General features: G+C 42.0%; 1 protein-coding gene across 4 annotated transcripts; it reads right to left on the bottom strand.

The window, feature by feature from the left end:
- Nucleotides 1-2: 2 nt before the first annotated feature.
- On the bottom strand, nucleotides 3-27584 carry pabpn1 (poly(A) binding protein, nuclear 1). 4 transcript variants are annotated; one of them, XM_056299395.1, is made up of 8 exons: nucleotides 27533-27578; nucleotides 27137-27317; nucleotides 14124-14232; nucleotides 12351-12418; nucleotides 11012-11118; nucleotides 7535-7622; nucleotides 6686-6840; nucleotides 3-689 (listed from the first exon to the last, which is right to left on the bottom strand). In XM_056299395.1, the coding sequence occupies exons 2-8, from the start codon at nucleotides 27269-27271 to the stop codon at nucleotides 494-496; spliced, it is 858 nt and encodes a 285-aa protein (XP_056155370.1). In that variant the 5' UTR covers nucleotides 27272-27317; nucleotides 27533-27578; the 3' UTR covers nucleotides 3-493. The 4 variants fall into 4 exon arrangements, with proteins under 4 accessions (XP_056155370.1, XP_056155373.1, XP_056155371.1 ...); XM_056299398.1 differs by lacking the exons at nucleotides 27137-27317; nucleotides 27533-27578 and adding an exon at nucleotides 26702-26848; XM_056299396.1 differs by having other exon boundaries at nucleotides 536-709; nucleotides 27137-27584.

The raw sequence follows: 27584 nt of genomic DNA, 5'->3' as shown, positions 1-27584 counted from the left end.
TTCTAATTACAGACTCATGGGTTAAAAAAAAAGCAAACTTTTGCTTAAACCCCTGCCCCTTTTTTCAAAGAAAAAAAAAGAAACCACACAAACCCCGCCCCTAATCCCCCAACCCCGTAAAATAAAAGCTCCATCCCGCTCCAGTATTAAATTAATAATCAATGCCGTTAGCCCCTCATCTTTCCACAGACAAGCCGTGACTGCACTGCGCATCGTCAGAAAGGGGGCATCCAAAAGGTCCTTGGTACCCCCCCCCCCCCCAAAAAAAACAAACAAAAACCCACCCTATTTTCTGGTCCTGCCTTCCTCACTCTCACAATATCAACTTGCCTGCCTGTCGCTCAGCTATCTTGGCTTCAGCTCTCTGTATATAAATTATGTGTTGGGTGGGTGATTGTGTGAGTGCTGTTTATGTATATGCCTGTGTGTGTGTGTGTGTGTGCGTGCGTGCGCGCGCACGCAGGTGGGTGAGGAGCGAAAAGTAAAAGCATCATCAGCGTTTGTTGTTGTAGTAAATGCCCCCCGCAGCAGGCCTGTGGTCACCTTGCCCCCCTCCCCCACCCCCCCACACCGACAGGATGGGGTGAGTGTGCATAGCGGGAGCAGAGAGAGAGAGAGATGCTGCAGAGACAGTGGGGGGGGCCGGCGCCACCTGGGGAGGGGTAGTCAGCCTCCACTGGTCCTGAAACCTGAAACGACAAGAAGTGGTCTAATATACAGAGAGAGGAGGAGGAGGGAGAGAAAAGAGGGAGGGATGGATGAGGAGGGGCAGGATTGGGAGGAAGGACAAAGAACAGGTTGGGGATGCAAAAACAAAAAAAAAAACAAAAAAAAAAACACGGTTGAAGTCCATCAAAAAAAAAAGAAGAAAAAAGACGGAGCTCTGACCATGCCTTAACAATGACAAGTATGAATTTAAGGGGGGGGGCAAAAAATAAATCCCCCTCCCCCTTAAAATCATTTGTAGGCACGCGTGACCCAACTGAGCATCTAACGCCTTGTCGCTGTCCAGAAAGTGGACATTGAACGAGGTGGGTGTGGGATGATAAACAGAGAAGGGGAGGATATCGAGAACAATGAGTTAAAAGATGGGGAGGTAGGGATTAGGGGTGGGGGCTGGTCACAGAACAGCAGAAACAGAAGAGGGATAATGATACACTCCCACTACCACAAACTTAAAAAACACAACAAACAGCATTCCTGCTAGTGGAAGTTTCACATAAGTAGGATACAAGAAAAAGTTTTTGCTGCATTTTTTTTTAAACTCGCTTGATTTTCCCTGGTGGTGGTTGGAAAGAGTGGGTGGGCTGTGTTGGTGGTAATGGTGTGAGAGCAGGAGGTCACAGCCAGACCCAAAGGAGACACATCTGCAGCCTGAGATACCATCATCTTCTCTCTTACACTTTTTAACCCCCCCCCCCTAAGCAAAAATGAAAAAGGGGAGAAAAAAAGCCATCAAATTCTCCCCGAATCGGCCAGTTTATACCTTACCAGGGGTGACCGCATCAACCTCGGCACACGCACGCTCACACACAATCGCACACTGCGGCCAGTCAGTCTCTGTCCAGGTGAAGGTGTTTTTTTTCCATTTTGTCTTTTTTTCTCTTCTGGGGAATTCTTCCTTTTTTTTTTTTTTGGGGTGGGGGGTGGGAGGGTTGGGGTGGGTTGGGTTGGGTTTTCTTTTTTTGCCCCACCCCCCACCCCACAATGGGATTGTGGATGGGTGGGGTGGAGAGATAGTAAAAGGAGTGTTTGGGGAGGGGGGGGTGTATTAGTAAGGGGAATACCACGATGTTGTTCGCCCTCGGCCCCTGGAAAAGAGAGAGAAAAAGAGGGTGAGTTTTTTTCTGGTTGGCTTAAGAAGACGGACACCAATTTCTAGGTGTGGTAGTATAGTTGGTAGATATGTGTATGTGTGTGCTTGCAGGTACAGAAAGGGTCTCGAAGTTATTTCAATCCCTGAGGTATACTGGGGGGGGGGGGGGGGAGATAATAATAATAAAAATAAAAAAAGCACCACAAAAGGTTAAATAGGAAGTGTTTACAAATCACTAAATGGACATTTATACCATCTTAACGGTATTGTGCTTTTTGTCTTACAGGAAATTGGCTTGGAACAATTCAAGTCTAAGTGACAGATTCCACTACAGTGTCGCAAGAAGCTGAAAGCAGCTTTACCAGCGGTGAAAAAGTGTTAAAAATTTCCAGATATCAGGATAATGATTAGTGTGTGGGTATGAGGGGACGGAAAAAGCTCTCTCTCCCTCTTTCTCTCTCTCTCCGTCTCTCTGTGAGAGCCGCCTCTTGGGGTCACTGTAGGGAAAGACCTTGAGGACAAACAGCACCACACATATACCCCCCAGCAACACATGGTTTATACACATATACACACACCGACACAGCCGAGCACATACACACCTAACAAACTGGAAGATAGAACAGCGCCACAAGTTTTCTTTCACACACACACACACACACACACACACACACACACACACACACAACACACAGGATCAGACCTGTGGCTTCCTTTGTCTTGCTAAAACAGAAAACACACGCACGCACACACACACATGCTGGCCACAAACAAAAGATTACAGTGAGCTGAAACCAGCGGTTGTTTAGGCTAGATGCTGAGGTCAGGCTGCAGGAATGAACCCTCGTTTCTGGGAGTGAACACTGTGTAGGGGTGTGTGTGTTTTAATGGCAGGTCTTATTAAAATCTAGGAGATCCAACATCCCTACATGAGTTTGGGAAGACAATGGGTGGGAAGATGATGACCATGATAAATGGATGAAATAAGTGAATATATCACAGAAAGTTGAATCGTTCATCTGGACACAACATTCAGTGAATATACTTCAGAAGCACAGGCTGATTTCCTTCAAGACCACTGAAACCAAAGAGCTACTTTGCTTGTGGTCTTACAATCAGAGGTCAGGTATTTCAGGTACAACACTAGCAGCTATACTTGTCTGTGTTCTCCATTAGCACTCCTTCATATTTTGGAAAGTGAGGAAATTTTGAGCCCGCACAGAATGGCTTCTGTTGACTAGCGGGCCATTCATATCTCCATCTCTGTGTCTACTACAACCATGGCTCATTTCAACAGCAAGATGCTTCCCAGAACATCATGCCAAGACATGACATCCAAACCATATGAAATCTTCCCAAGCTCAATTAGTTAATGGAAAGACTGGTTTTGTCAGTGAACAAGTGTTACTGTTCAACATGGATGTACCCACAACAAGACAGCACCGTTTATTAGAGAGACATGGTGGTTTAAGATGAGGCACATCTTATTCTTTCAAGTGAGGACTACAATGAGGATTACATGATGTAGCGTCAACAGATCAAGGGAACGGATAAAAGCCAGATACAAAGTCGCCTTCTGGATACAATTCATCAAGAATGGCTCTCAGGTGTGTTTATTCTCAGAAGGTGAGTTAATAAGATTAGTCAAGGGTGATTAATCTAAGGTGAACTTTGATGTTATTTCTCATACTTTCAATAAAATAAATCTATTTATAAGAGAGGGTACTTTAAGTTATTGTGGAAATGACTGGCGCAGTCAGACAATTATTGACATTCTTGGGCAAACATTTATCTTAACATTTGTTCTTTAGCAACAAAAGGAGTACAGCCAACAAGGTAACTTGGCTTTTAATGTAGCATGTCAAGGCAACAGTCTTTTTTCTTAAAGTACTAGTGTAGAGAACCTTTTGCCAAATAAAATTTTCTTTTGAGGAAAAATTAGACAAATTGAAAAAGCCAAAAGTATCCTGTGAACACCCTTGTTCATACAAGGCTGACCCGATCCTTGATCAACACACTTAACTGTGGGAGACTTCATTAAATACCAGGCCTGAATCAAAATCCATCTCAGACAAGGGTGCCTTGTCTTGCTGATAGGGCTAAATCCTAGTGAACAAACCGGCAGGGCCGGGGGGTTCTTGGTATGTGTAGGAGTGGCTGGGTAAGTGCAAAGAGTGATTAGAGAGACTCTGACCTTGAGGCATAGACGCCTTTTCACACAGAGGAATGAAAAGAGATGCAACTTTGTCTGGGGATTATTAAAATCTAGACTGATGTGCAGACATGATTTTCAGTTGAAAGAAAGTTTCAAAGACTACAAGAAAGTATAAATAAAATGAATGAAAAAGTTAGTTTGAAGGATTTGACATCCTTGATCCCAACTTGAGTTTTACTGCAGTATCCATGCTTTCAATTACTCAAGTAACTGCTGCTTTAACATCAGATATAAATGTTCATATTTACCAAATTAGTAGTATCCAATAGTTGAGGCATGAATGAGTACAGATACTTTACAACGACTGGTGTCATTAAGTCAGAATCTCTCCATTTCAAAGCTGAATGCATGTACCTGAAAGTTAGCATGCATATCAGCGTGCATGGCACCGCAAATCGTCTCAATCTCACAAGACCTACACAGAACCAAACAACACAGCTCCATGGACAGAGCTCCTCCATGGGGCCCACTGGGAGTTCCCTGGTCCACTCTCTCAGTGGCATTGTTCACACATTAGCCAAGACTTGCATACATAAAATATTCAACATTTCTGTGATTCTTTGCCAATATTTGATGCTTGGACAGAAAATGTACAGCTTTGCTTTAAATTAAGCAAGCAGTGCCTTTGATCATGTGCCACAGACAAATTTGTTCTCAATTAGTTCCTACTTGGCCTAAAAGTGGAATTCAGGTTACATTCATAAACCAGTGAGAGAGGTCAGATGGGGAGCTCTGCACTGAAGCTCATTGAACTTCCTACACTGATCTGACCCAAGTAACTACAGAACACCTCACACTGTGACAGACACTCCAGCGTGAACTACCAGACTCCCAGTGCATGGCACTTTTTTCACACCAGGTTTTACATAAACAGTGGGCAGCTTTACAGCATACAGACTTAGTAAAAACACACCCGTTTACTGACACAAGTACATGAAGACCCATAGATTCTTTGGTTAGCAATGGATGAATATACTGCAATAAATAAATAAATGGAAAAGTATATTACTGAATACAACAGGCTTGCTTATGAAAATTTCATGGGTGTATCACCGGCTGCAACAGTAATAAACATAACTGCGATGGAGAAGAGAGATGTGTCCAATACAAATTACCACAAACTGTTAAGACTACGTTGAATCAAAAAGGGGTCTATCAAATCATGTCTGTGGACATGACGAAATACAAGCCTTGAGGTAAAACAAAACTAATGACATCCTCCTGTGCTGAAAACTGCCCGATTTAAAGACAACTCCCCATAATTCCATACAAAAAAAGACAGAAGACAGACATGGGGGGGGGGGGGGTTACTGAGATTGAACAAAAAGCTAAATTAGCTTTTTGTTAACATTAAGTGTCGAGACACTGTTTTGTCAAGCAACAGACACAAAAGACCAACCTCCTTTGCATACAGCCTGGGAAGAACACATTGCCATGCACAGAGAGTCTGCTTGCCTCCACTGAAATAGTGACACATGATGCAGCGTGCAACAAATCCAGTCAATCCCATAACAGATGTGATATGCTTCCTAAACTGGCCGGAGGCCATGTTTGTATGTGCGCATGTGTATTAGAATAATCTCCGATTCACTCCCCTCTAGCCTTTGAAATAAAGCCTTTCATTCCAAAATGAGTTATCTGTCATTTGGAAAAGCAACATCTACTTATACAGAATGATGACTGACATTTAACTTAAGTGATAAGCAACACTGAGACCATACAACTAACATTGTTGAGAATGTGAATTATGGTATCAGTAGTTTGTTACTGTCTTGTGAATTTCAAGCAACAGATTTCTCAGACTGGATGTGTAACATTTTGGAATGAAACGGTCCATATGCCAACACGACCTTAAGTGCATCAATTCTTAGCTCCTTGCAACCCTCTCCCAACTTTTACTAACTCACCTTTACTTGCCAGTCCATACTTACCCTATCTACCTCATCCCATCCACAAACTACTCCTCTACATCCACATACTAAAAGAATAGGACAGGTTTTCAAGTTCTGCTAATGTGGTCTCTGACCAGAGTGCTTACTTCACTATTCTCTTCTCTTCCTCACAGCTTCTGTCCTGTCCTCTTTGTATATAAAAAGTGGAAATTTACTAGCTTTGACATTTTCCAGAATTTTTTTTTTGGGCCCAAAAAAAATAAAAATAATAGGTGGCAGGAATAAATATCGTTGAGATTAAAGTTCATTCCTGTGATAATTACAGCATCTGTTCAAGAAGGTTAAATAGTTAAATAATCATTCTTATTCAAATATTTGTGTACTTAAAAGGCAATTGTGCTGTAATTGTAATTATTTTCTAAGTCTATCATTAAGATTAGATGACACCAATTGGATTTACATTTTTTAAGCTCTTTGGGGCCACCATAGAAGCCCAAACAGAATATGGATTATGGATATCTGACATGCATACAAATTAATCTGTAGAACTGCTCCTGCAAAACATTACGCAGATGCAAGGGTTTATGCTACAGGTGTAGACAACCCCAGTATTCTTTCTACCTAGCCTCTACCCATAAAGTTCTTTACCCTTTCATCTTGATCTTGCTCTTTCCTTTCAGTGTCAGAAATAGTGAATGAAGCGATGTGCTGGGAGTGACCTCTCAAGATGTCAAAATGTGGGACATTTCGGCATCAGCTCACCTGAAGGCCCGTCCTCTGCCCCTGGGTGGTGTGTAGCCACTGTAGTAGCGTGCGCGTGATGAGGAGAAACTTCCTCCTCGTGAGCGGAAGCGGGCCCGGGGAAACCCGCGGTCTGTGGTGCTGATGCCTGGTCTGTTTGTTCTCTTGGCACCCACCTGACGAGGAAGGGTTGGGACAGTTAGATATACTCCCAAGTCCTGGCTGTCTAAGATCTCCTTTCCCTTACTTTTGGAGAAAAAAATGTTTTAACAAATTACATGTTTTATTTTTGTTTGACTGCTGTGGGTTTGATTTTCCTCGAATGGACACTTTCAATGTGAGAGCAAAATTAACTCCATGTTCTTTTTCAAAATTTTTCTTACAGATTCCAAATAAATGTTAAGTCTCCTAAGCCTTGGCTTTATGTTCAGTGACAAATTTCATACAATTAGATGCAACCGATTAAACACATACAAACATTAGAATGAACACAAGGCATTCCTAGTAATACCAAAATGCAGATAAGAAATCTCAATATGTAAAATGTGGTCATTATGTTTGGTTTCCCTCTTAAAAAGTTTTTTTCTTCTGTCAATCACTCCAGAATCAAAGGCTCAGTTTAGCAAAGGCTTATTGACCTTTTGTAGCAGTGATGATTGGGGTTTTGTCCCAGTTTTGGTTCCACTATACCCATTTTTTGCATCTTTAACAAACTGAAATGGGTAGGAGAAAAACTGGAATGCTCATTTTCTCACTCATAGCATCTTTCTTTCACTTTCTTACTGCCCAATCAGTAGAAACAATAACAATTGTGTGGTGACTACATTACATCTCAAAATGAATAGAAGAGGGAGAAAAATATTCCGTCACCTTTATCTGCCTTCCTCTGAAAAGAGACTCGTCCAAAGCCATGGCCGTCCTAACAGACTCCTTGTCTGCAAACTCAATATAAGCAAACCTGCAAAAACACAAGCTTCATTTACAACCATTGATCAATCAATTATAGGGATAACAATAAACATTTTGAACTCAATGCAAGCAAAACACACAAAAGTTACTAATTATACTGTATATTTACCAAACAAATATATTACCAAGCACTCATATTTTGGTCATTTGAAGCTGACACGTAAAAACAAACATGTATTCGAGGACCAATTATCAAGTAGCTAATAACATGACTGAATACATGACAGAAAAAGGAACAATTTGACCCAAATGTCATCAAATGTAAGGGAATTGTGTGTGTGGGTGTGTGTGTGTGTGTGTGTAGGTATGGCGGGGCAAGCCCATTTAGGATTTTATAAGTCAGCAGAAGCACCCTGAAGTCTGATCTAACATGGATAGGAAGCTAAGGAAGGTAGACAAGAATTGGTGTAACATGGTCAAATTTTCTAGTTTTAGTTAGGATTCTAGCAGCAGCATTTTGAACCGTCTGAAGACTTGTGGTACTAGCATGTGGCAGACCTGAAAACATAACATTACAGTAGTCAAGCCTGGATGAAACAAATGCATGTATTAAGAGTCTCTATGTCTATGTCAGCCATAGACAGGGAGGACCGAATTTTAGCTGTTACGTTAAATGGAAAAAAGACCGTCTTGGTGATTTCTTTAATGTACTTAATAAAGGAAAGGCTGAGATCAAATGTTAACACCAAGATTTTTGGCTGCGACACTGTGAAATCCCAGCTGTCGATTGTTATTGTTTTTTGATCAAATTGGTGTCTCTGGCAGGGCCAACAACCTGCATCTCAGTTTTATCCCAATTTAAAAGCAGGAAATTTAGAGACATCCAATTTTTCACAGCAGGCAAGCAGGCCTCTAAATTAGTCATTTGAGTATACCCATCAGCCCTTATAGGCACATACAGCTGAATATCATCCACATAGCAACAGAAATCTATTCCTTAATTGCATATAATTTGGCCAAGAGGTGAACTATAAAGAGAGAAAAGTAGAGGGCCAACAACCAAGCCCTGAAGTATGCCATACTTAAAGTCAGAGAATTTCGATGTAATTTTATTATAGCAGACAATGCGTTCTTCCAGATAAGTAGGACTTAAGCCAAGACAGCTAAACCAGAGACATCAAAATTACAACTTATTCTGTCTTATAGTATACAGTGATCAATGGTATCAAAGACTGCATTGAGGTCCAGTAGTAGAAGCACAGAGATGGAACCAGAGTACATAGCTAGCAGATCGTTCACCAATCTGGTCAGAGCAGTTGCAGTGGAGGGACAGGTCCTGAAAGCCGATTGAAAAGGTTCATATAGATAAGTTTTCTCCTATATGGGTCGAAAGTTATTGATACACAACTCATGCTAGTACTTTAAGAATAGAATGGTGGGGACGTCTGGGTAGCGTAGCGGTCTATTCCGTCCACCAAAAAAAAAACAGAAAAAAAAGAAAAAAAAGAATGGAAGATTAGAGACTGGTCGATAGTTATTATGAGATCCTGGATCGAGGTGCAGTTTTTTAAGTAGAGGTTTGACAACAGCTGTCTTAAAACCGCTGGCAACAGTAAGTGATAAATTAATGTCTAGCATTGTAGGTCCCAGGAAAGGCCAGAGGTCTTTAAAAAGTTTTGCTGGTAAAGGTTCAAGTAAGCAGTTGGTTTAGAACCTGACACGAGCTTAGTCAAAGTATCAACAGAGATAGCCTCAAAAACTGGAACCATCAGTGACTCACTGTATAGATATGATTTTGGCAAGACAGGATCTGCATAAGCAACTGGAGTTGAAGAAATTTTGTTTATGATCTCAACCTTAATGCAGAAAGTCTAGAAACTCATGGGCCCATGAATGGAGAGTAGCTAATAGATGTCTGCTTTTTAGTAAATTTAGCTAGTGTCAAAGAGAAATCTGGGATTGTTTATTAATATTGATTAAACGAGAGAGATATGCTGCTTTCACAACAGCTGGGTAAAAAGGAAAAAACTTCCAATTTTGATTTTCGCCATTTACGTTCCAGTCTCCTGCAGGCCTGCTTAAGAGCACGTCTCGTCGTTAAACCAGGGTGTAGGCCTCTTTAGTAGCCTAGCTCTGGTAGTGAGAGGTGCAACTGAATCGAGGAGACTAGAGGACCACATTTAAGTCACTCGTGAAATTTTCAAGAGTTGGTCTCTACAGTGACAGGAACCAAGACTTCTGGCAGCTGCTGGCCAAATGCAGCTACAGTGGAAGGACCAATGTGGCGGGTGGCAATTACATCTGTGCCAACATTAAAAGAACAGGATAATGCTTCAAATTTAATGGAAAATTATCTGACAGCAGATATGGTTGGTAAGACATTCAGATCAGAAACAGCTATCCCTTCAGATAAAACCAAATCAAGGGTGTTACCACTGCAATGAGTCGACTCCTAAACAAACCCAAAAGTATCAAGTGCCAGAAAGAATTTACTTAAGAGGACCAGCAGCCTTATTCAGATGAATATTGAAATCACCAAGAATTAGAATCTCATCAGAATGAGTAACAAGACCCGAGACAAATTCTCCAAGAAATAGTAAGGGCCAGGAGGTGTGCAAGAGTATCACAATCTGGAGAGAGCAGTCATATTAGTGGCTGAGAGAGATGGACTTAGGATAAGAGCCTCAAAAGACTGGAATTTAGATTCAAGTTTAGAAGTTTAATTGAAAGTAGACATATATTAAGGCGACACCACCACCTTGTTTATTTGCCCGAGCTACATGGGCATAAGTATAGTCAGGTGGGGAAGCTTAATTTAAGGGAAGCAAAAAAATTGGTTTCAGCCATGTCCTAATAAAATCAAAACTATGTTCAAGAATTAGATAATTTAGGCTTTGGTAGATAGTGATCTGATATCTACAAAACCAAATTTAAGCATCTTGTTGAAGTGATTAGTAGTAGGCAGAACTTAAGAGCTACCAATAGGTGAAATATTAATTGGTATTAGAATATGAGCTGGAGTTAGGGTATGAGTAAAACTGGACATGTTGAGATACTGGGAATGGAGCATGTTTTTTTTCAGTGGCAATTTTAACCCCTTAAATCAAAACAAAAACTGAGGAAGAAGCATATCTGTTAAGCAAGACTTGCACTGGCTACTGAACCCCCAAAATAAATAAATGAATAAGACCTTAAGATGTAGGTAATCCAGCACATAAGTTTTTGTTTTTACTTTTCTTTTTTTTTTGAGGAAGCTAGGAGTAAGAAGAAAACACAAGACCAGACCAGCATTGTCACAGCAGGTGTTGAGACAGGAGTATGTGGATAGATTCTATTGACACTTCAGAAAATTGCATCCACAGACAGAAGTGATGTTTTATTGCTTCGCCCTTCAGAATGTCCAGTTCGTGACGAACAAGTAGTTGTATTTGTCCTCACCCTTTGGGATGCCCTGTGAATTTATCACACAGGATGGTGACTCTGTTGACAGAGCCGCAGCCGTGGAAATGAGCTTCCAGCTCCTCTGCCGTGGCCCCGTAGTCCACCTGAGGACGGAGAAGGTAAAAGGTCAAACAGAACTAATGCAGTTGCACAAAAAGACAAATGTATCTTTTTTTTATGCATGCGCAATAATCTAGGTAAGAAAATCACAGAAAGTTTAATCAGTTCATCTGGACACAACGTTTATTGAGAGAAACATTTCATCACTCAATGATCGGTTTCATATGCAAATTGCCATGCGCATTAACTAGAATTTCAATGGCAATGTGTAGTACTATTCACATCAGATTTGGGAATGGTTGCAATCACAGCATTGTAAGATGGCAACAGATCCTGAACCGAGTCCCCCGGTTCAGGAATGGTCATTCCCTTTTCACATAGATGGCCTAGTGAATTTCCTATCGTTTTCGGTCGTTATGCCACTGTATTGTTTATAAGGGTGGGGATACCAGCAGTCAGTTGAGACTGAAGAGGTCACTTAGATGAGTGATCAAACGTTTCTCTCTCAATAAACATCGTGTTCAGATGAATTGACTCAACTTTCTGTGATGAATGTATATCAATATGTTCAGTACTCAAAATAAGTAAATCCATACATTTAGCAAGTGGACATTAAAAGTCAATAGCTAGTTTTCAATGACTATGTTTATGCAAATTGCAAGGTATTTTCAGTTACACGAATGTGCAAAAGAAAATCCGAATAAATTTTTGCAAAAAATAATATATATATATATATATGTGTGTGTATGTATGTATATGTATGTGTATATATGTATGTGTGTGTATATATATATGTATATATATATATATATATGTATGTATATATATATTTTTTCTTTTTTGTTTACACACACCAAAGGCAGAAAGGTCTTCTTGATAAATACTTTAAACTATAAAAAACAGTAAGAGCATTTTTTTTTACTGTTAATTATGCTGCACCATAAAGAATTACAGTTGGTTTCATTGTGTTCACCAGGTGCATTTTATGTTCAGGAAGCATATTTGCCTACAGAAACACACAATTAAAAATCTTTTTTCCACAAACATTTCAAAGCTTACGTAAAATTTGCCTGAGTAAGAGTCAGCCACAGCTGGCACTGAACAGGAAACGCAACCAGACAAAAAAGCGCTCACCAAAAGAAAGATTAAGGATGAACCAAGAGTATCTGTAGCATTTTAACATTAGTTAAGAGCATGTTAATTTTAAAAAAAAAAAGATGATTCCAACTAATAAAACCATATCCATGTTTATGTGAAAGTAAAGAAAATGGCCTACGTTTCCAACGTAAATAGATCTGCCATCCGCTTCCATCTTCTCCTCGATGGACATGATGACAGGGCCAGCTGCACATGGGGGGGGGGGGGTAGGAAAGCATACAACTTCAGACACAAGAATAATCCTAGTGAAATATAAAAAAAACATTCAAACTATAGATTGATACCTATATTTGGTCTAAGAAATGTGGTGAAAAAGCTTAAACTGCCATGTGATCAACTGGAATCAGTTGAGCAATACAAGGGCCTTTGCCAAACTACAGAAACTAGTTTAGTTCAGTGTTGCAGCCCTCAGAAAGGATGCTGCTCAGGTATTTGAAAAATGGAGCAACTGAGAGTGGTTGGTATTCTATAGTGAAGACAGGCGTAGTGGGTGGGGGGCTGGCCTCCATTGGCATAACAAGTCTTGGTGGTGTTGACTGATAGACCCAGCCTGCTGTAGGCATTCACAACTGCGGCAAGGATGGTTTGCAGGTCTTCTGGTGTGTGAGCTACAAGAGCGCAGTCATCAGCGTACTGCAGGTCAAGGACGTGCACTGCAGACAACTTGGTGGTTGCCTGGAACCTTCGGATGTTGAAGAGGTTTCCATCTAGCTTAAAGTCTATTGTGATCCCACTACTGTCTTCCAGATCTTGATGAAAAAGTTTTCTGACACATAGGAGGTAAATGTTGAAGAGTACCGGTGCCAGCAAACAACCCCTGCTTCACTCCAGTACATACATTAAAGGGTGCTGATTCCTGTCCTCCTATGGCCACCCGTGCCACCACGGAACTGTGACAGAATGTTCACAAATTTGCTTGGACAGCCAAACTTTCTAAAAGATTTTCCAAAGTAGCTCTCGATTCAGTGTCAAAAGCTTTGGCGAGGTCAACAAAAGCCATGAAAAGGCCCTGATGTTCATGGCACTTTTCTTGTAGCTGTCTTACTGTGAAAATCATATCCCCCAGTACTCCTGTTCTTCCTGAAACTACACTGTGACTCTGGCAGCAGATGTGTGTGTGTTTCGCACAGGGTGATGTGATGCGTCTAGTGCAGTAGTTAGAGGAAAGATGCATGCTTGCTTACCACCTGCTTTTCTAACCTCTCGCTTACAGTTTGCTGCTGCTGGCTAGTCCTTGTGGTGAACAAAGAAGCAGCCCTGTGCGTAAGCCTACCCCCCATCAGTACATAACCTCTCCTTTGCCAAGACCCCTGCCAGGCCTCCTCGTGGCCACATATACTAACTGGGCACCTCGTGGCCTCAGGCAAACTTGGTAAGGGAACTCGGAGCTGCAGTGGTCCTGAGTATAAGCCCTTGCCACCAGAACCAATCTGGCATGGCAAAGACAGAGCTACTGAGGACTGTGCACCCCCTGTGGCACTCTAAAAACCTCCTTGCGTAAGTCTCCACCTCTGACCATGGTGTACAATATCCGGCCTTATATTCGGTTGAAGTCTGGTGGTGTTGGGGTGTCTGGCGACGGGAGCAGGGTAGATTTGGCTTGGGAGCTCCGAGTCAGAGCCCTGCACATCAGTGGTATGGGGTATATGGTCACTAGCAGATGGGATTGATTGGCAGCTGCTTTCGGCAGACCCCCCGTGTGACTGAGCAGCCCTATTTTGGGATGACCACACTGCTCATCCCAATCGGGGAGGGGCCTAGAAAAGGTGGCCTAAAAATTGTCCACTCAACCAACCTCCTAGGTAGGTTAGAATTCCATCCTGCGGTAAAAACAAGAAAATTACCCCATTCAAATTGGCAACACACACATACACACACGCACACACCCTACCTGGTGGGGGGCTGAGGTTCATCTGTTTCTCCACCTCGTTCTGTAGCTCCTTCAGCTTCTCTGCTTCTTCCTCCATCTCTCTCACTCGGGCTTTAATTGCCTCCAGCTCCTGTTAAACAGCACCAATTTCAAGACTGAGCTATCAGTCTATACAATGATTCAAGAGTAACAACACCCAAGTATCAGATGTCCCCTACTCATCTTTGGGGAAAAAAAATGCTCCAAATTGGACTCTTCTTTTTGGATAGTGGACAACAAAGCGGTTGTGGTTGGTTGGGACCAGACAGTCTCTGATTAATGCAGTGTTATGTGCACCATGCTTGTTGATATATTTTGTTCTTATTTTCATTTCTTATTTTATCTTTTATTTCCATTTGTTTCTGTTTATCTTGTTTCTATTGGTTTCTATTTTCTTGTTATCTTGTATCTTGTTAGTTTTTAGTTTTTTCTTACTAGAACTTGAGTGTCTGTTATAGAACCCAATTCCCCTTCGGGGATGAATACAGTATTCTGATTCTGGTAACATTTATACTTCTGCGAAGGAGTTCTGGTGTCATGGCGGAGTAAAAACGCAAACTCAAGCGCTCCTCACGTATTGCTAATTTAATAACTTACATCAATACGTCAATTTATTTTAACCGAACACTCACGCTTTTTTAAAAAATATATACATATAAGAGTTTGGTGTAAAATTTGGCTAATGTAAGACCGCACGACAAGTGGTAAGTCCAGTACGAGAGCAACAAACCCGAGAAAACACGCGGCCTCGGCTAACGATAACCATACCACACGGCCAGCCACAGGCAAAGCTACGGTAGCTAATGCTAGCCTGAAAGCTATCGATGCTAATGTCGCAGCGGCTAACCCTCAGCAACTTGCCCATGGCGACTTGAAGGGAATGCTCGACACCACGAGGGACGAAATCCTTTCTGAGCTCCGAAGCACAGTCGCAACACTACAATCCACAATCTTCTCTCACGTAGTGAAAATCCAAGAGGTGGAACATGGTTTGAACAACGTGGATAGCAGAGTTGCTACACTGGAGTGCTCCTATGCAGACCTGAAGGCTGAAAACGAGAAGCTTCACGCTCGTCTGGATGATCAGGAAAACAGATCACGGAGGCAGAATATTAGAGTTGTTCGTTTCCCAGAAAAAATTGAAGGCAGCCATTCCCCCTACTTTATAGAATCCTTCCTGGTCGAGGTGTTCGGCACGGACAGCTTCCCTCATAAACCAGAAGTTGACCGTGCTCATCGCGCCCTCAGACCACCGCAGCCAAATGGGCCCCCTCGAGCAATCACACGTAGGCCTGCATAACTATCAAGCTAAGGAACAGATTCTGCGCCTATCCTGGGAGAGATCGGGGCAGCAGACATATCGTGGGACAAAGATTAGCTTCTACCCGGACTTTAGCACTGACGTAGTGCGGAAGAGAGCTGCTGTTCAAGCCAGTAAAGAAAACGCTTCGCGAAGCCAGCCTGAAATACTCTCTCGCATATCCTGCAACGCTCCGGTTCACATTTGAAGGGTCCAAACAAGAGTTCAAGTGTCATTGCTGGATGCGTCTACCTCTGTTAAGGCTAATATCGGCAGGGCTCTGGAAGCGCCAATGGTATTAGCCTTAACAAGAGTAGACGCATCCAAACTGGGAGTGAAGATATGCCCCCGCTGGAGAAATAGTTGGCTACCTGTCCTTTGAAGTGCAGACGTTCCATCACAATATGCACGCGGGTAAAATAAACAATTTCCTCGCGGTCATCTAGACAATAATTTGTAAATTGTGCCTATTCCCTATGTTAGACAGTTGCCAATAATATATCTGTAAGATCGGTTTAAGTCTTTGGCAGCCTTTTTCAGTTCACAATTGTAATCTGTGTTTATTATCCATGCCAGACTGTTGCCAATGACATGATCCAGTCTTAGATGTATGTTAATTCTCACTCGTTCCTATATTTGAAGGCTGTCACTAATAGCGAAGTCTGGGTGTTCTGTTCTTTTATCCCCCCCAACAATGTAAGTTTACACCTCCATTTCTGGTATTTATTGAGTGCCAAGATGCAATAGTGTTAGGTTTAAGGCATCTTAAGCGGTTGTGTACTATGTGGGGCTTTACAACATTTAGTTTGGGTAAGTGCTATGGAGGGGGGAATATCCTCGTCTGAATTTTTGTTTATCTTTTCATAGTTTTTTTGCTTTGTATTTTGTTAAGTTCACCATTACAACTTCAACCATCTTCACCCACATCAATCTCTCGTTGAGCAAAAGGCTCTTCCTTCCCTGGATTTAACCAATCTATATGGTTCCACTGCCCTCATTAATGAATAAGGTTAGGAATAGAAAGCTTAATCTGATCTCTTGGAATGTGAAGGGCCTAAACAACCAAGTGAAAAGAAACGGAGTACTAGCTCACCTCTCTCAGTTAAACGTGAGTATATAATTTCTTCAAGAAACACACTTTCATAACGCTGATGTCATCAAAATCTGGAAAAGCTGGGTAGGGAAGGTTTTTCATTCGAAATTTAATTCAAGGGCCAGGGGAACCGCTATAATTATACACAAAGATTTGAAACTGAAAAAGTTGTAGTTGATCCAAATGGTAGATATGTGATAGTTACTGGCAAACTTTTAAACAAACCCGTAATCCTGGCAAACATATATGCACCTAACTGGGATGACGATGCTTTCATTATTTCTTTTTTCTTGGCTCTACCCGATGTGGACATCCATTTTTTAATCATTGGTGGAGACTTTACTTGTGTCCTCAATCGCATATTAGCTTGCTCTGCCACCAGGCCACTATCACTGTCCAAGACAGCCAAAGTAATTAATAATTGCATTGAACAATATGGGTTATTTGACCCATAGACATTCAGTTTCCCAACCAGAAGAGCATTTTCTTTTTTCTCGCCGGTTCACCACATCTATTCCCGAATTGATTATTTTCTTCTTGACACTCGGCTTATGCCCATCATTTACTACATTAAGTATCATAGTATTATCATTTCTGATCATGCTCCCCTTTCCTTTGAATCGTCTTTCCCTGAACAACCCACGCCATGCAGAGCATGGCACCTGAACTCTCTTCTACTCTGACTCTAAATTTGTTAGGTACTTGAGCACCCAGAGTTTTTTATTGAAACAAATGCTACAGCAGATATCTCCCATGGAACTCTCTGGGAAACTCTGAAAGCCTACCTGCGTGGCAAAATTATTAATTTTTCCTCACATAATAAAAAAGAAAATATTTCCAAACTAAAGGACCTCAGTGATAACACAGCCCAATTGGATGCACAATATGCCACTTCACCTTCCCCAGAACTTTACCAAAAGCGGATCCATCTTCAGACAGAATTTGACTTAGCTTCAACAGCTAAGGCTGAACATCTTCTTTCAAGGGCTAAATACATTACCTATAAATTTGAGGACAAAATAGGCAGACTCTTGGCTCACCAGGCATGCCAGGCATACGTGTTGCGTCAAATTACACAAATACAGACCACTTCAGGTTCCACGGTTACAGCCCATAAACAAATTAATGATACATTTGCTGAATATTATGGTAAACTATATACATCAGAGTGTTATAACGGTCCTGATTCCTTTTTTCAAGGATTGAATTTACCTACACTTAAGAGATGCAGAAAAGTCCAACATAGTAGTTTGATGGTGGAAGAGGTTCGGGAAGCCATCAAGTGTACGCAGTTGGGGAAAACACCTGGGCCAGATGGGTTCCCAGTGGAATTTCTAGGAAGTTCTCAAATGAACGCTCCCCATTACTCCTGAAAATGTATAATCAATCCCTCTCGGATGGTCAGCTACCACAAACACGGAGGCAAGCCTTAATATGTCTCATCCCCCAAAAAGATAAAAGATCCTCTGCACCGTGAATCCTATCGTCCAATCAGTCTCCTTAATGTGGATTTTAAAATTCTTGAGAAATGTTTAGCCAAGCGCCTTGAAGGGGTTCTCCCACCCCTTACTTCACCCGATCAATTAGGATTTATTCAGCGTAGGCACTCCTCTGATAATGCTCGTAGGCTTTTTGATATAATACACACCCAGTTGAAATCTGCTTCACCTGAAGTTGTAGTTGCCTTAGACGTGGAGAAGGCTTTTGATCGGGTGGAATGGGTTTCCTTTTCGACGCACTTTCAAGATTCAGCTTTGGACCCAACTTTACTTCTTGGGTTAAATTATAAGGTAACGACCCCTTACCATCGGTTGGAACTAAGGAGGTACAATCAAGATATTTCCCTCTGTATAGGGGAAAAAGACAGGGTTGTCCCCTCTCCCCATTGCTTTTTGATTTAGCGATCAAGCCACTTGCAGCTTCCTTACGACATTGTGGCGCCTTTGAAGGGATAATCCGAGGTGGTAGGGTACACAAGGTGTCATTATACACTGATGACCTTCTCTCATATATCACCAACCCTGCACTGTCTCTTCCCTCTATCCTATCTAAGCTGGAACAAATTGGGAACCTCTCCAGATACAAGTTGAACCTGCTAAAAAAGCAAAGTTTTCCCTTTGAACCCTACGGCCCCTGGTATCCCTGCCTCTATATCCCCCTTCAGGAGAGTGACCTCAAATTTCAAATATTTAGGGATTATGGTTCCTCGCTCCTTTCAGCTTCTCCCCTTTAACTGAGAAATGCAAACAAGATATGGAGCGCTGGCGCACATTACCATTATCAATGGCTGGGTGCATTTAATATTGTCCCTAAATTCCTGTATTTTTTCAGAACATTCCTATATTCATTCCGAAAAAACAGTTTAGCTTGCTTGACAGGATGATCTCTAACTATCTGGGATGGCAGACAGCCCTGGATACACAAGGACTTCCTACGACGTCCCAAAGCACTGGGAGGGATGGCTACGCCCAATCTTCTTTACTACTATTGGGCTAGTAATATCCAGAAGGTTGTCATGCATGTTCAAAGCAGCTCGCTTGAGCACACACCTGAGTGGGCAAAGATAGAATCCCATGATCTTCCTATTCATCCCTTAGTCACTTACCACTACCAATAGTAATTGGCACAGCACACAAAAATCCGGTTACAGCTCATACAATCAGAATATGGACTCAAGTTAGGAAAACATTTGGTCTACAAAAAGCCTCCTTAATGACACCCATTACATCAAACCACCTCTTTACCCCTGCCAAGTTAGATATGGCTTTTCGAGCATGGCATGGGAATGGAATTCGATTTATAAAGGATTTATATTTTGATGGGATATTTGCTTCATTCAATCAGTTGGTAGAAACATTTAACCTACCCCACTCCCACTTCTACCGCTATTTACAGATTAAGCATTTTGTTCAGAAGGGTTTCCAGCCTTTCCCTGAGATACCTCTGACAACATTAATCAATACACTATTAGCCACAGAGGCTAGTCTCAAGGGCGCCATCACAAGGGTCTATAATAAACTATCTACTATAAATCCTCAGCCAATGGTTAGCCTTAGAAACCTCTGGGAGCAGGATCTTGGTACTCCTCTCCCTGATGATCTGTGGGATGCAGTTTTGGATCAGGTACACTCTTCCTCTTCATGCAGTAGATTTGGGCTCATTCAGTTTAAGATTGTTCACCATGTCCACCTTACCAAAGCTAAATTGGCCAAAATTTACCCCAACATCGACCCCACTTGTGACAGACGTAAACATGCACCAGCTACCTTGTTGCATATGTTCTGGACATGCCCTCATCTACATACATTTTGGTCAGCAATATTTAAATCCTTAAGCGAAATTTTTAGTACAACTAATGATCCACATCCTTTCATTGCCATACTTGGTGTGAGACCGGAAGACTGTGACTGGCCATCTAACATGTATAAGTTGGTGGCCTTTACTACATTACTAGCTCGGCACCTAATACTCTTAAATTGGAAGAGCTCAAGATCCCCAACCCATGTGAGATGGATCAGGGATATTATGTATTATTTTCAGTTGGAAAAGATCAAATGTACCTTAAGGGGTAACAGGGACAAGTTCAAGAAAGTCTGGATGCCTTTTCTGACTTACTTTGACACTTTAACGAGTGTAACAGACTGGGGTGCCCTCTTGACTCGAGTCAGGAACAGCCCAACTAGTACAGACTGTAAACCGAGAGATTTTTTTGTGTATAGGTGAACCATGCGGATTATTTTTCTTGAACTTTTTTTGTCTTCGATCTAGTTGTATGTAATTTCATTATTTCTTTAATCTGTATTTCTCCTTGAGGATCTGGGAAGGTTGGGTGGGGGGAGGTGAGGGGTTTACTGTGTTAAATTACTCAATATGTGACTTGTTTAATATGCCAAAATTGTAAATGCCAATAAACATATTTTCAAAAAATAAATATATACTTGTGCATGTGTGACGTACTTGGAACATGTAACCGTTTGGGACTGCACACCTATGGCAGAGTTTAACCAGCAGGGGTGCAATGTTTATAGATTATTTTCAGGAAATGCAGAACATATTTGCACAGAAATGCTGAGATTTCATCCAGGACTGTAGTCTTTGATTGAAATAAGGCATGCATTAAATTTTTCACGAAAAAAAATAACATGCATGCATGCAATTATTTTTAACGACTTACTTCAAAACACATGTAATTTTTTTTAACTTATATTTATTGGATTTTGTATTTTACAAATCACAGAATCCACATATGAAATAAATCCAGTATTATTGCCATCCCTCCCGTCTCCACCCCCCCCCAACATCCTCCGAAATGGCGTCAAGTACAAATACATATATGACAGATATACAACGACCTCATTCACATTAAACACAGACAAGGGAGAAAAGCAAAAAAAAAAAAAAATTTTTTTTAAATTAATAAAAAAATACACTCATTTTTATCTTTTAAAACTAATTCTTAATTAGACTGCTACAGTTCTGCTCCAACAAAGAAATGATTAGGTTATGAACTATCTCAATCTGTTACTTGGGTTAGGTCATCATAGTAGATCAGAAAAGGCTTCCAGACGCTTTCAAATTTATTTGCATCCCCCTTCAATGTAAATCTGATTTTTTTTTTCAAACTTCAGGTAAAACAATCTCTTTTAGCCATCTTGTATGGGATGGTGGCACCACTCTCTTCCAATTTAGTAGGATGAGACGTCAAGCTAACAGAGTAGTAAAGGCAACCACACTGCACATTTCAGTCGACCACACGGCATCCTCTGAGCTCAGTCTAAACAGGGCAATAATGGGCTGAGGTACAATTGTCATATTATACATGCCACTACTATGGGATTCAAAGACCTTTTTCCAAAAAGTCTGAAGGTTTGAGCATGACCAAAACATGTGCAACCAGTTTGCAGTGGTAGTCTTACATCCAGGGTCCGAAATTAACTTTTTGGCTTACCGGCCAAGGGGACTGGTAGATGAAAAAATCTACCGGCCAAGCATGTTTTTTTTACCGGCCAAAATAATTAGTAACCTTTTTTTGTGCCATACGTTTTCAGTACATATCAATGAGAGAATAAGGTATTGTGTTGAATAAAAGCCTTTAAAAATGTGACAATAGCAGATCTGAAGCAAAATATTTTTATGTAAAATTAGTCAATGGTTAAACAATTAAATGTTACAAGTATGATTTCATGTTTTATTTGCAGTATTATTATAACTACTCGAGTGCTCCACGTGCCCATCCCTAGTCCCAGACTACTTCTCACTCTACAGCAGCCACTCTCTTTGCACCATCCATGAAGTCTGGCCTCCTGCTCCTGACAGAGTCTTGGTGCCACAGATCAACAGCACTGGTTGGGTCATACTCCCTGATCTCGGGAGATGACTGCTGCACCATCAGTAGATACGAGTATGTGTCTGAGTTGAGGTTGGACCGCCAGTCAGTTTTTTTTCTATAAATGTATTTCTGATTTTTCCCCCTTTCTCCTAATTTAGTGGCCAATTGATCCCTATTTTAGTTCAAACACCCACCCTCGTACTGCATGCGTTCGCCAACTGCATCTCTCTGGCCGGCAGTCTCGAAGGAGACGCCTTGCCACGACGAGACCGGGGCGCGAACCCCGGTCCCCAGTGGGCAACCGCATCGACACAAAGCCGATGCCTAGACCGCTACACCACCACAGACCCTTGGACCGCCAGTCAGTTTTAACCTGTTTCGTGGTGTTGAGGCTAGCACACAGCTAATGTTAGTGCAAGCTAGGTGTCACATACTAGTACTAGCTGGCTAACGTTAACTACAGCCAGCACTTTGTTTACGCTGTATAAGGATATTTTGAGATGACAACTAAATTCACTTACTCGCACATCCATTCGAAGTCGGAGAGTGGTCTGGCCTTCTTGCCAATGGCATGCACAGTCCTAAACATGTTCTGCATTCTCATGCTGGTCTGCTCGGACATGGCTATCAGCGCCTTTACGGAGGATGTTGCGAGGAGAGGCTCCGACTGAGCCCGAAAGGCATTCATACAGGTAATGTGACATCTGGAGGTCTCATGTTCCTTGATGTTTTCTACCTTCATTATCTTTTTACCGATGACAAACGAATTGCTACGGTTTTTGGCATACTGACGACAGACGGAGCAACTCATTATCACGGTCTGTGCATTATACTCCAGCCAGCCTCTCGCTGCTCCTTTATCGTCATACCTCCACTTTTCAATAAACTTTATTTTTTTCGGTTTGGTGGCTTCTTCCTCCTCTTTGGGGCATGGTTGTCTTTTAGGTGGTGGTTTTGCCCCTTCTAAATATCGCCACATAACTGGTGTTGCTCGCTAATGTTAGTTAAAAGAATAGAGTAGGCTAGTACTGAGTTTGACGGGTGCTGCCGTCATTATTTCTTTCGAGTGTGTGCACAATGTTACCCACCAGTAGCGTCTATCAACATTCTAATGCACTTTGATTGGTTAGTTTCTGTTATTGTTGTTGCTATGTTATTGTTCTAATGCACTTTTGATTGGTTAATTTCCGTTATTGTTGTTGCTATGTTATTGCTGTTGCTAAGGAGAGAGAGAGGGGGGGGGAGAGATAGAGATGGGGGAGGGGGATTAAGTGGTTGGATTTCACCTTTTTTGTTACTCGCCATGTGGCAGGTAGGCTTCTGAGATTTACTCGCCAATCAGAAAATCTACTCGCATTTGGCAGGTGGCGAATGTTAATTTCGGGCCCTGCTTACATCCATCACTGTTGGAATCAATGTTTGGGTATATCCTAGCCAGTTTCTTCTTAGTGAGATGAAGACGATGAACTATCTTGAATTGTATTATACCGTGTCTAGCACAAGGAGATGAGGAGTGTACTAGATCAAGAACTGAAGTCCACTGGTCCTCTGCAAAAGACAGGCCTAGGTCTTGTTTCCAAATTGTCCTTAGGTTGTTGGGAGATTTTGGGTTAATAGTGTTAATTACATCATATATCCAGGAGATGGCCCCTTTGAGACTAGTATTAAATCCTAAAAGAACATCCAAGGGTGCTAGCCTTTTTGTACAAAGTGCCTAATTTGAAGGTACCAAGGAAAAATGTAAAAAAAAAAAAGGGGGGGGGCATGGCAGGGCATACTTTTCTGGCAATTTTTAAAATGAGGCACATACTCCATTTATATATAACTCTTTAACAACTCTAATGCCATTTCCCATGCCAGGCCCAAAAAGCCAGGTCTGACATAGAGGGGGTGCAAAGATGATTTGCAAAAATAGGAGCCTGAAGTGAAGCGTTTTGCAACCCAAAATGTTTGCGAAACTATAACCACATCTTTAATGTATGGTTAACTACAAGATTTTCAAAAGAGCCAGCACTAAGTGGTAAAGGGCCAAGATTAAGGACAGGAGTTTCAATTTTTAAAAAGTCAAATTTTACCCAAACTGGAATTTCTGCACCATCCCTGACCCACATTATAATGCTTTTGATATTGCTAGCCCAATAACAGTGAAGAAAGTAAGGCATGGCCATACCTCCTAACTTTTTCGGCCTTTGTAGAAATGACTTACGAATACGTGAGGTTTTGCCATCCCATATAAATCCAGAGAGGATTTGGTCCAGTGATAAATGTTTTTTTAGGAATAAAAATCGGAATACTTTGGAAGAAATAGCGATATCTAGGAAAAATATTCATCTTAATTAGGTTAATATGGCCAGCTAGTGAGAGAGGTAAGGAGCGCCAGCAGTGTATGTCCTGCTTGCAGTGCTCGATCAGAGGTGTGAAATTTAATTTAAATAGCATATGAAAGGAGAGAGGTACCACAACCCCAAGATATCTAAAGTGGGATATCACTCTCTTGAAGGGAAATGCTGTAGCTGGGATATTGAGGGCCGCTGGGTTTACAGGATAAAGTTCACTTTTTTCTAAGTTCAACTTGTAACCTGAGAACCTTCCAAATTGTTCCAAAATAGACAGGGCATGTGATAGCGAAGATGATGGGTTGTCAATATATAAAAGGAGGTCATCAGCATAAAGAGATCATTTATGCACGGCATCTTCTCGGGTTATCCCTTCTTAGGCCTGGCACTGACGTAAAGAAGCGACAAGTGGTTTGATGGCGAGCACGAAGAGCAGGGCGTTCTTCAACCCTGGGCAACCCTGTCTGGTGGATCTATGTAAAGGAAAATATCTTGAATAGAAGTGATTCGCATGGACAGAAGCTAAGGGGGATGCGTATAATAGTTTAAACCATGATATATAGTCATTACCAAATCCAAAATTTCCCATAGTCCTAAATAAATGTTCCCATTCCACCTGATCAAAAGCCTTCTCGGCATCTAAGGATATCACACACACAATTCTGTACGAACAACCTTAAACTGAATGACTAACCAATACGTGCCTAACATTAAATTTTACTCAAATGTAATTCTAGTGCTTAACCTAACCCCTCACGATGAAAGACACTTTTAAAAGTTCCCAGCAAACCATTAATTCAAAAAATGAACTAGAGACATACAAAAAGCACCAACCGCCAGACATTAAAGCTTAATGTTTATCTAACCACTATACATGAATGACACAAGGCCAGTTGAGGAAAATCCTGCTGCAGTCTAGGACAATTTTGCATGCATATATATTGTGATGTCCAATGACCTAATGGTGTCAAGTGAGGGGATAAAGTCACATGATATTAACCTTTAGGGAGGAGGAAAGTGCAAGTTGTTGATTTCTGATCATCACGATTTATGCCTCAAAAAGTTGTCTACACAGTTGCCAATCCTGCTCAGAAAAAAACAGGTTCAAGGTTTTTGTAGGTTCCACTCAGGGTCAGGACATTTGGAAGTTGTTTTCATTCTGACATGTAACCTATCACCAATCATATCAAAAAACAAAACAAAACAAAAAAAGTGATCAGACATCATAAATGCTATTTATAGTCTATTAAAGAAACAAGAATAAACTTCCTTTGGAAAGAAATCTCAAAAGCAGACGATGCGCAAATAAATAAATAAATAAATAAAACATATTCCAGATTATTAAACTGAGAGGTGCAATTCTTCATATTGCAGCGATCTCTTCCTGACAGTGCTGCACTGCAGCATACTGGGAGTCGCTCCAGCTCCTTCCAGGGATGCTGCTGATACTGACTGGATTTAGTTTTATGAACTTGTCCCAGAACACCAGCAGATGTCATGGGCTGAAAGAGACCATATATGACTTACAAAAAACCCTCCAGAGTGCCTTTAAATCTCTCTCCGGACATTGGTTTATGTCTGCTAAGTGACAGGCAGCTCATGTTAATGAGGACGGCCGTGTGGCACCATCAAAGGCAACAGCGCTACCGTTGCAATGCAAAGTGACCTAGAATCTGATACTTCAATTAAAAAACAATCGTCAAGTGCATAGCCTTACGTGCATCGAAGAGGGGGGGGGGAATTCCTATTTCACAGCAAGCATGTAGTCAAGCATTATGATACATATAATTGGCTAGCTCAGATTTATTTTTAGTGGCAACTATTTTGTCGCATATTCAGTACATGCTTCATCACTCCCCTGCCTTCAACAATACACACAGGATGCAAACCCAGCCCCTCAAATACCGCAACCCCCTGCTTCTGCGTTCACACCAGCTCACACTGGTCGACCGTGCTCGAAACATTTTAGCACACCTGAACATGCTGTGGAAGAAATGTCACAGCATGTGCATATCAATATGTGTACAGGTATTAAACAATTAGGACCAACCCATCCGACGTCACCACCCCTTTCCATGCATCTAATACAACGATTTGCATCCAATTACTCGTACGATGTGCTCTAACAGACGAGGCAGCACGTGAACGCGAATTGCGGACAGTCGAGCCAGGGGCACGTCTGCCATCTCCACCCCTAGCTTTGATGCAACCAGCTAGCGTGCTAACTAGCAATCTCAGTCAGTGCCATTGCATCATTATGGACACTGATAATGCTAACGAGGTACGGTCAAATAACAGCATGTGCCGCATTTCATCCAGTGGCAAATGAGATGCACGACGGCTTTCAATGTGTGGTGATCAGATAACCAGCAATACTGGATGTTAATGCATAAGCTAAGCTAATCCGATGCAACTCGATCATTTACATGTGCACCACTGTTTGAAACGCAGCAGCCGCCGGGATATGGCGACGCTGATCAAATAAAAAAAAGGCGTGTTTACCGTGAGTAGGTCGCCTCCTCAAGCAGAAAGACTTGCACTGCAGCGGCTAATGGCGGCGGCCTGTTCCTACCCTTGCCCCTGACCGTCTCCTACATCTCCATCTCGCATTTTGGCGACGAGAACCCCCCCCTTCCCCACCCCCACTGGGTTGAATGCTCTCTGGCGCAGAGAAACTGGCACCGCTGCTGCGCCAAGATGGCTCCTGGCACCACGCACGTCACCACCCATTTCTACTGCACTGCGTGAACCACAATGGCGGGCTAATGTCGACCTGGCGACTTAAGCGGCGAACACCTCCATGTGCGAAGATTTGTGGAGGAAAAATCAAAAGCGCGGAGCTTCTAGATGCGCCGCAACGCGGTCAAACGGAAAACGCGTCCACCGTCTCGATTTTCATGCAGCGCTTCCGTGGCTTCAACAATGCCCTTCACTTACCGGGTCTTCAATCGCGGCCTCTCCCTCTTCTAACCCTGGTTCCTCATCGCCGACACCCGGGTCTTCTAGTTCAGGATGGCCAGGGTCCGAATCTAGTAGGGATTCCTCCGTCAGTCCATTACCAAACTCCGCCATCGCCCTGTTCCCTCTGTACGGACGCACCTCGTGGCTGTGAAGGCCCCTACTCACACAAGGGGGAGAGAGTGAGCGGGGCGAGAAAGAGAGGAGAGACGGCGGAAAACGCCGCTTACTAAAAGTTAAAATGGGAAATTAAAACGCCAGCTAAAATTCCTGCTACTGTTCACACAGGAATCCCACAGTATTCAAGGCCTGCCGTTTAACCTGCTGCCTCGGGTAAATGAGCTTGCTTTACGGCAGAAAATCTAGTTTATTTACTTGAAAATGTGTATAAAAGCGAGGGCTCTGCGCGAAAACGGTGTCCCTTCCG

This window comes from Lampris incognitus, chromosome 19 (genome assembly GCF_029633865.1).
Source record: "Lampris incognitus isolate fLamInc1 chromosome 19, fLamInc1.hap2, whole genome shotgun sequence".
Taxonomy (NCBI): Eukaryota; Metazoa; Chordata; class Actinopteri; order Lampriformes; family Lampridae; genus Lampris; species Lampris incognitus.
This window is presented reverse-complemented; position numbering and strand designations above follow the sequence as displayed.

Coding starts and splice junctions, on each gene's coding strand:
- pabpn1 (XM_056299395.1), bottom strand. CDS start 27,271: ATGGCGGAGTTTGGTAATGGACTGACGGAGGAATCCCTACTAGATTCG. Junction 6,841..7,534: donor TCAGAGGAAGGCAGATAAAG/GTGACGGAATAT, acceptor CTTCCTCGTCAG/GTGGGTGCCAAGAGAACAAA. Junction 690..6,685: donor GGCAGAGGACGGGCCTTCAG/GTGAGCTGATGC, acceptor TTGTCGTTTCAG/GTTTCAGGACCAGTGGAGGC.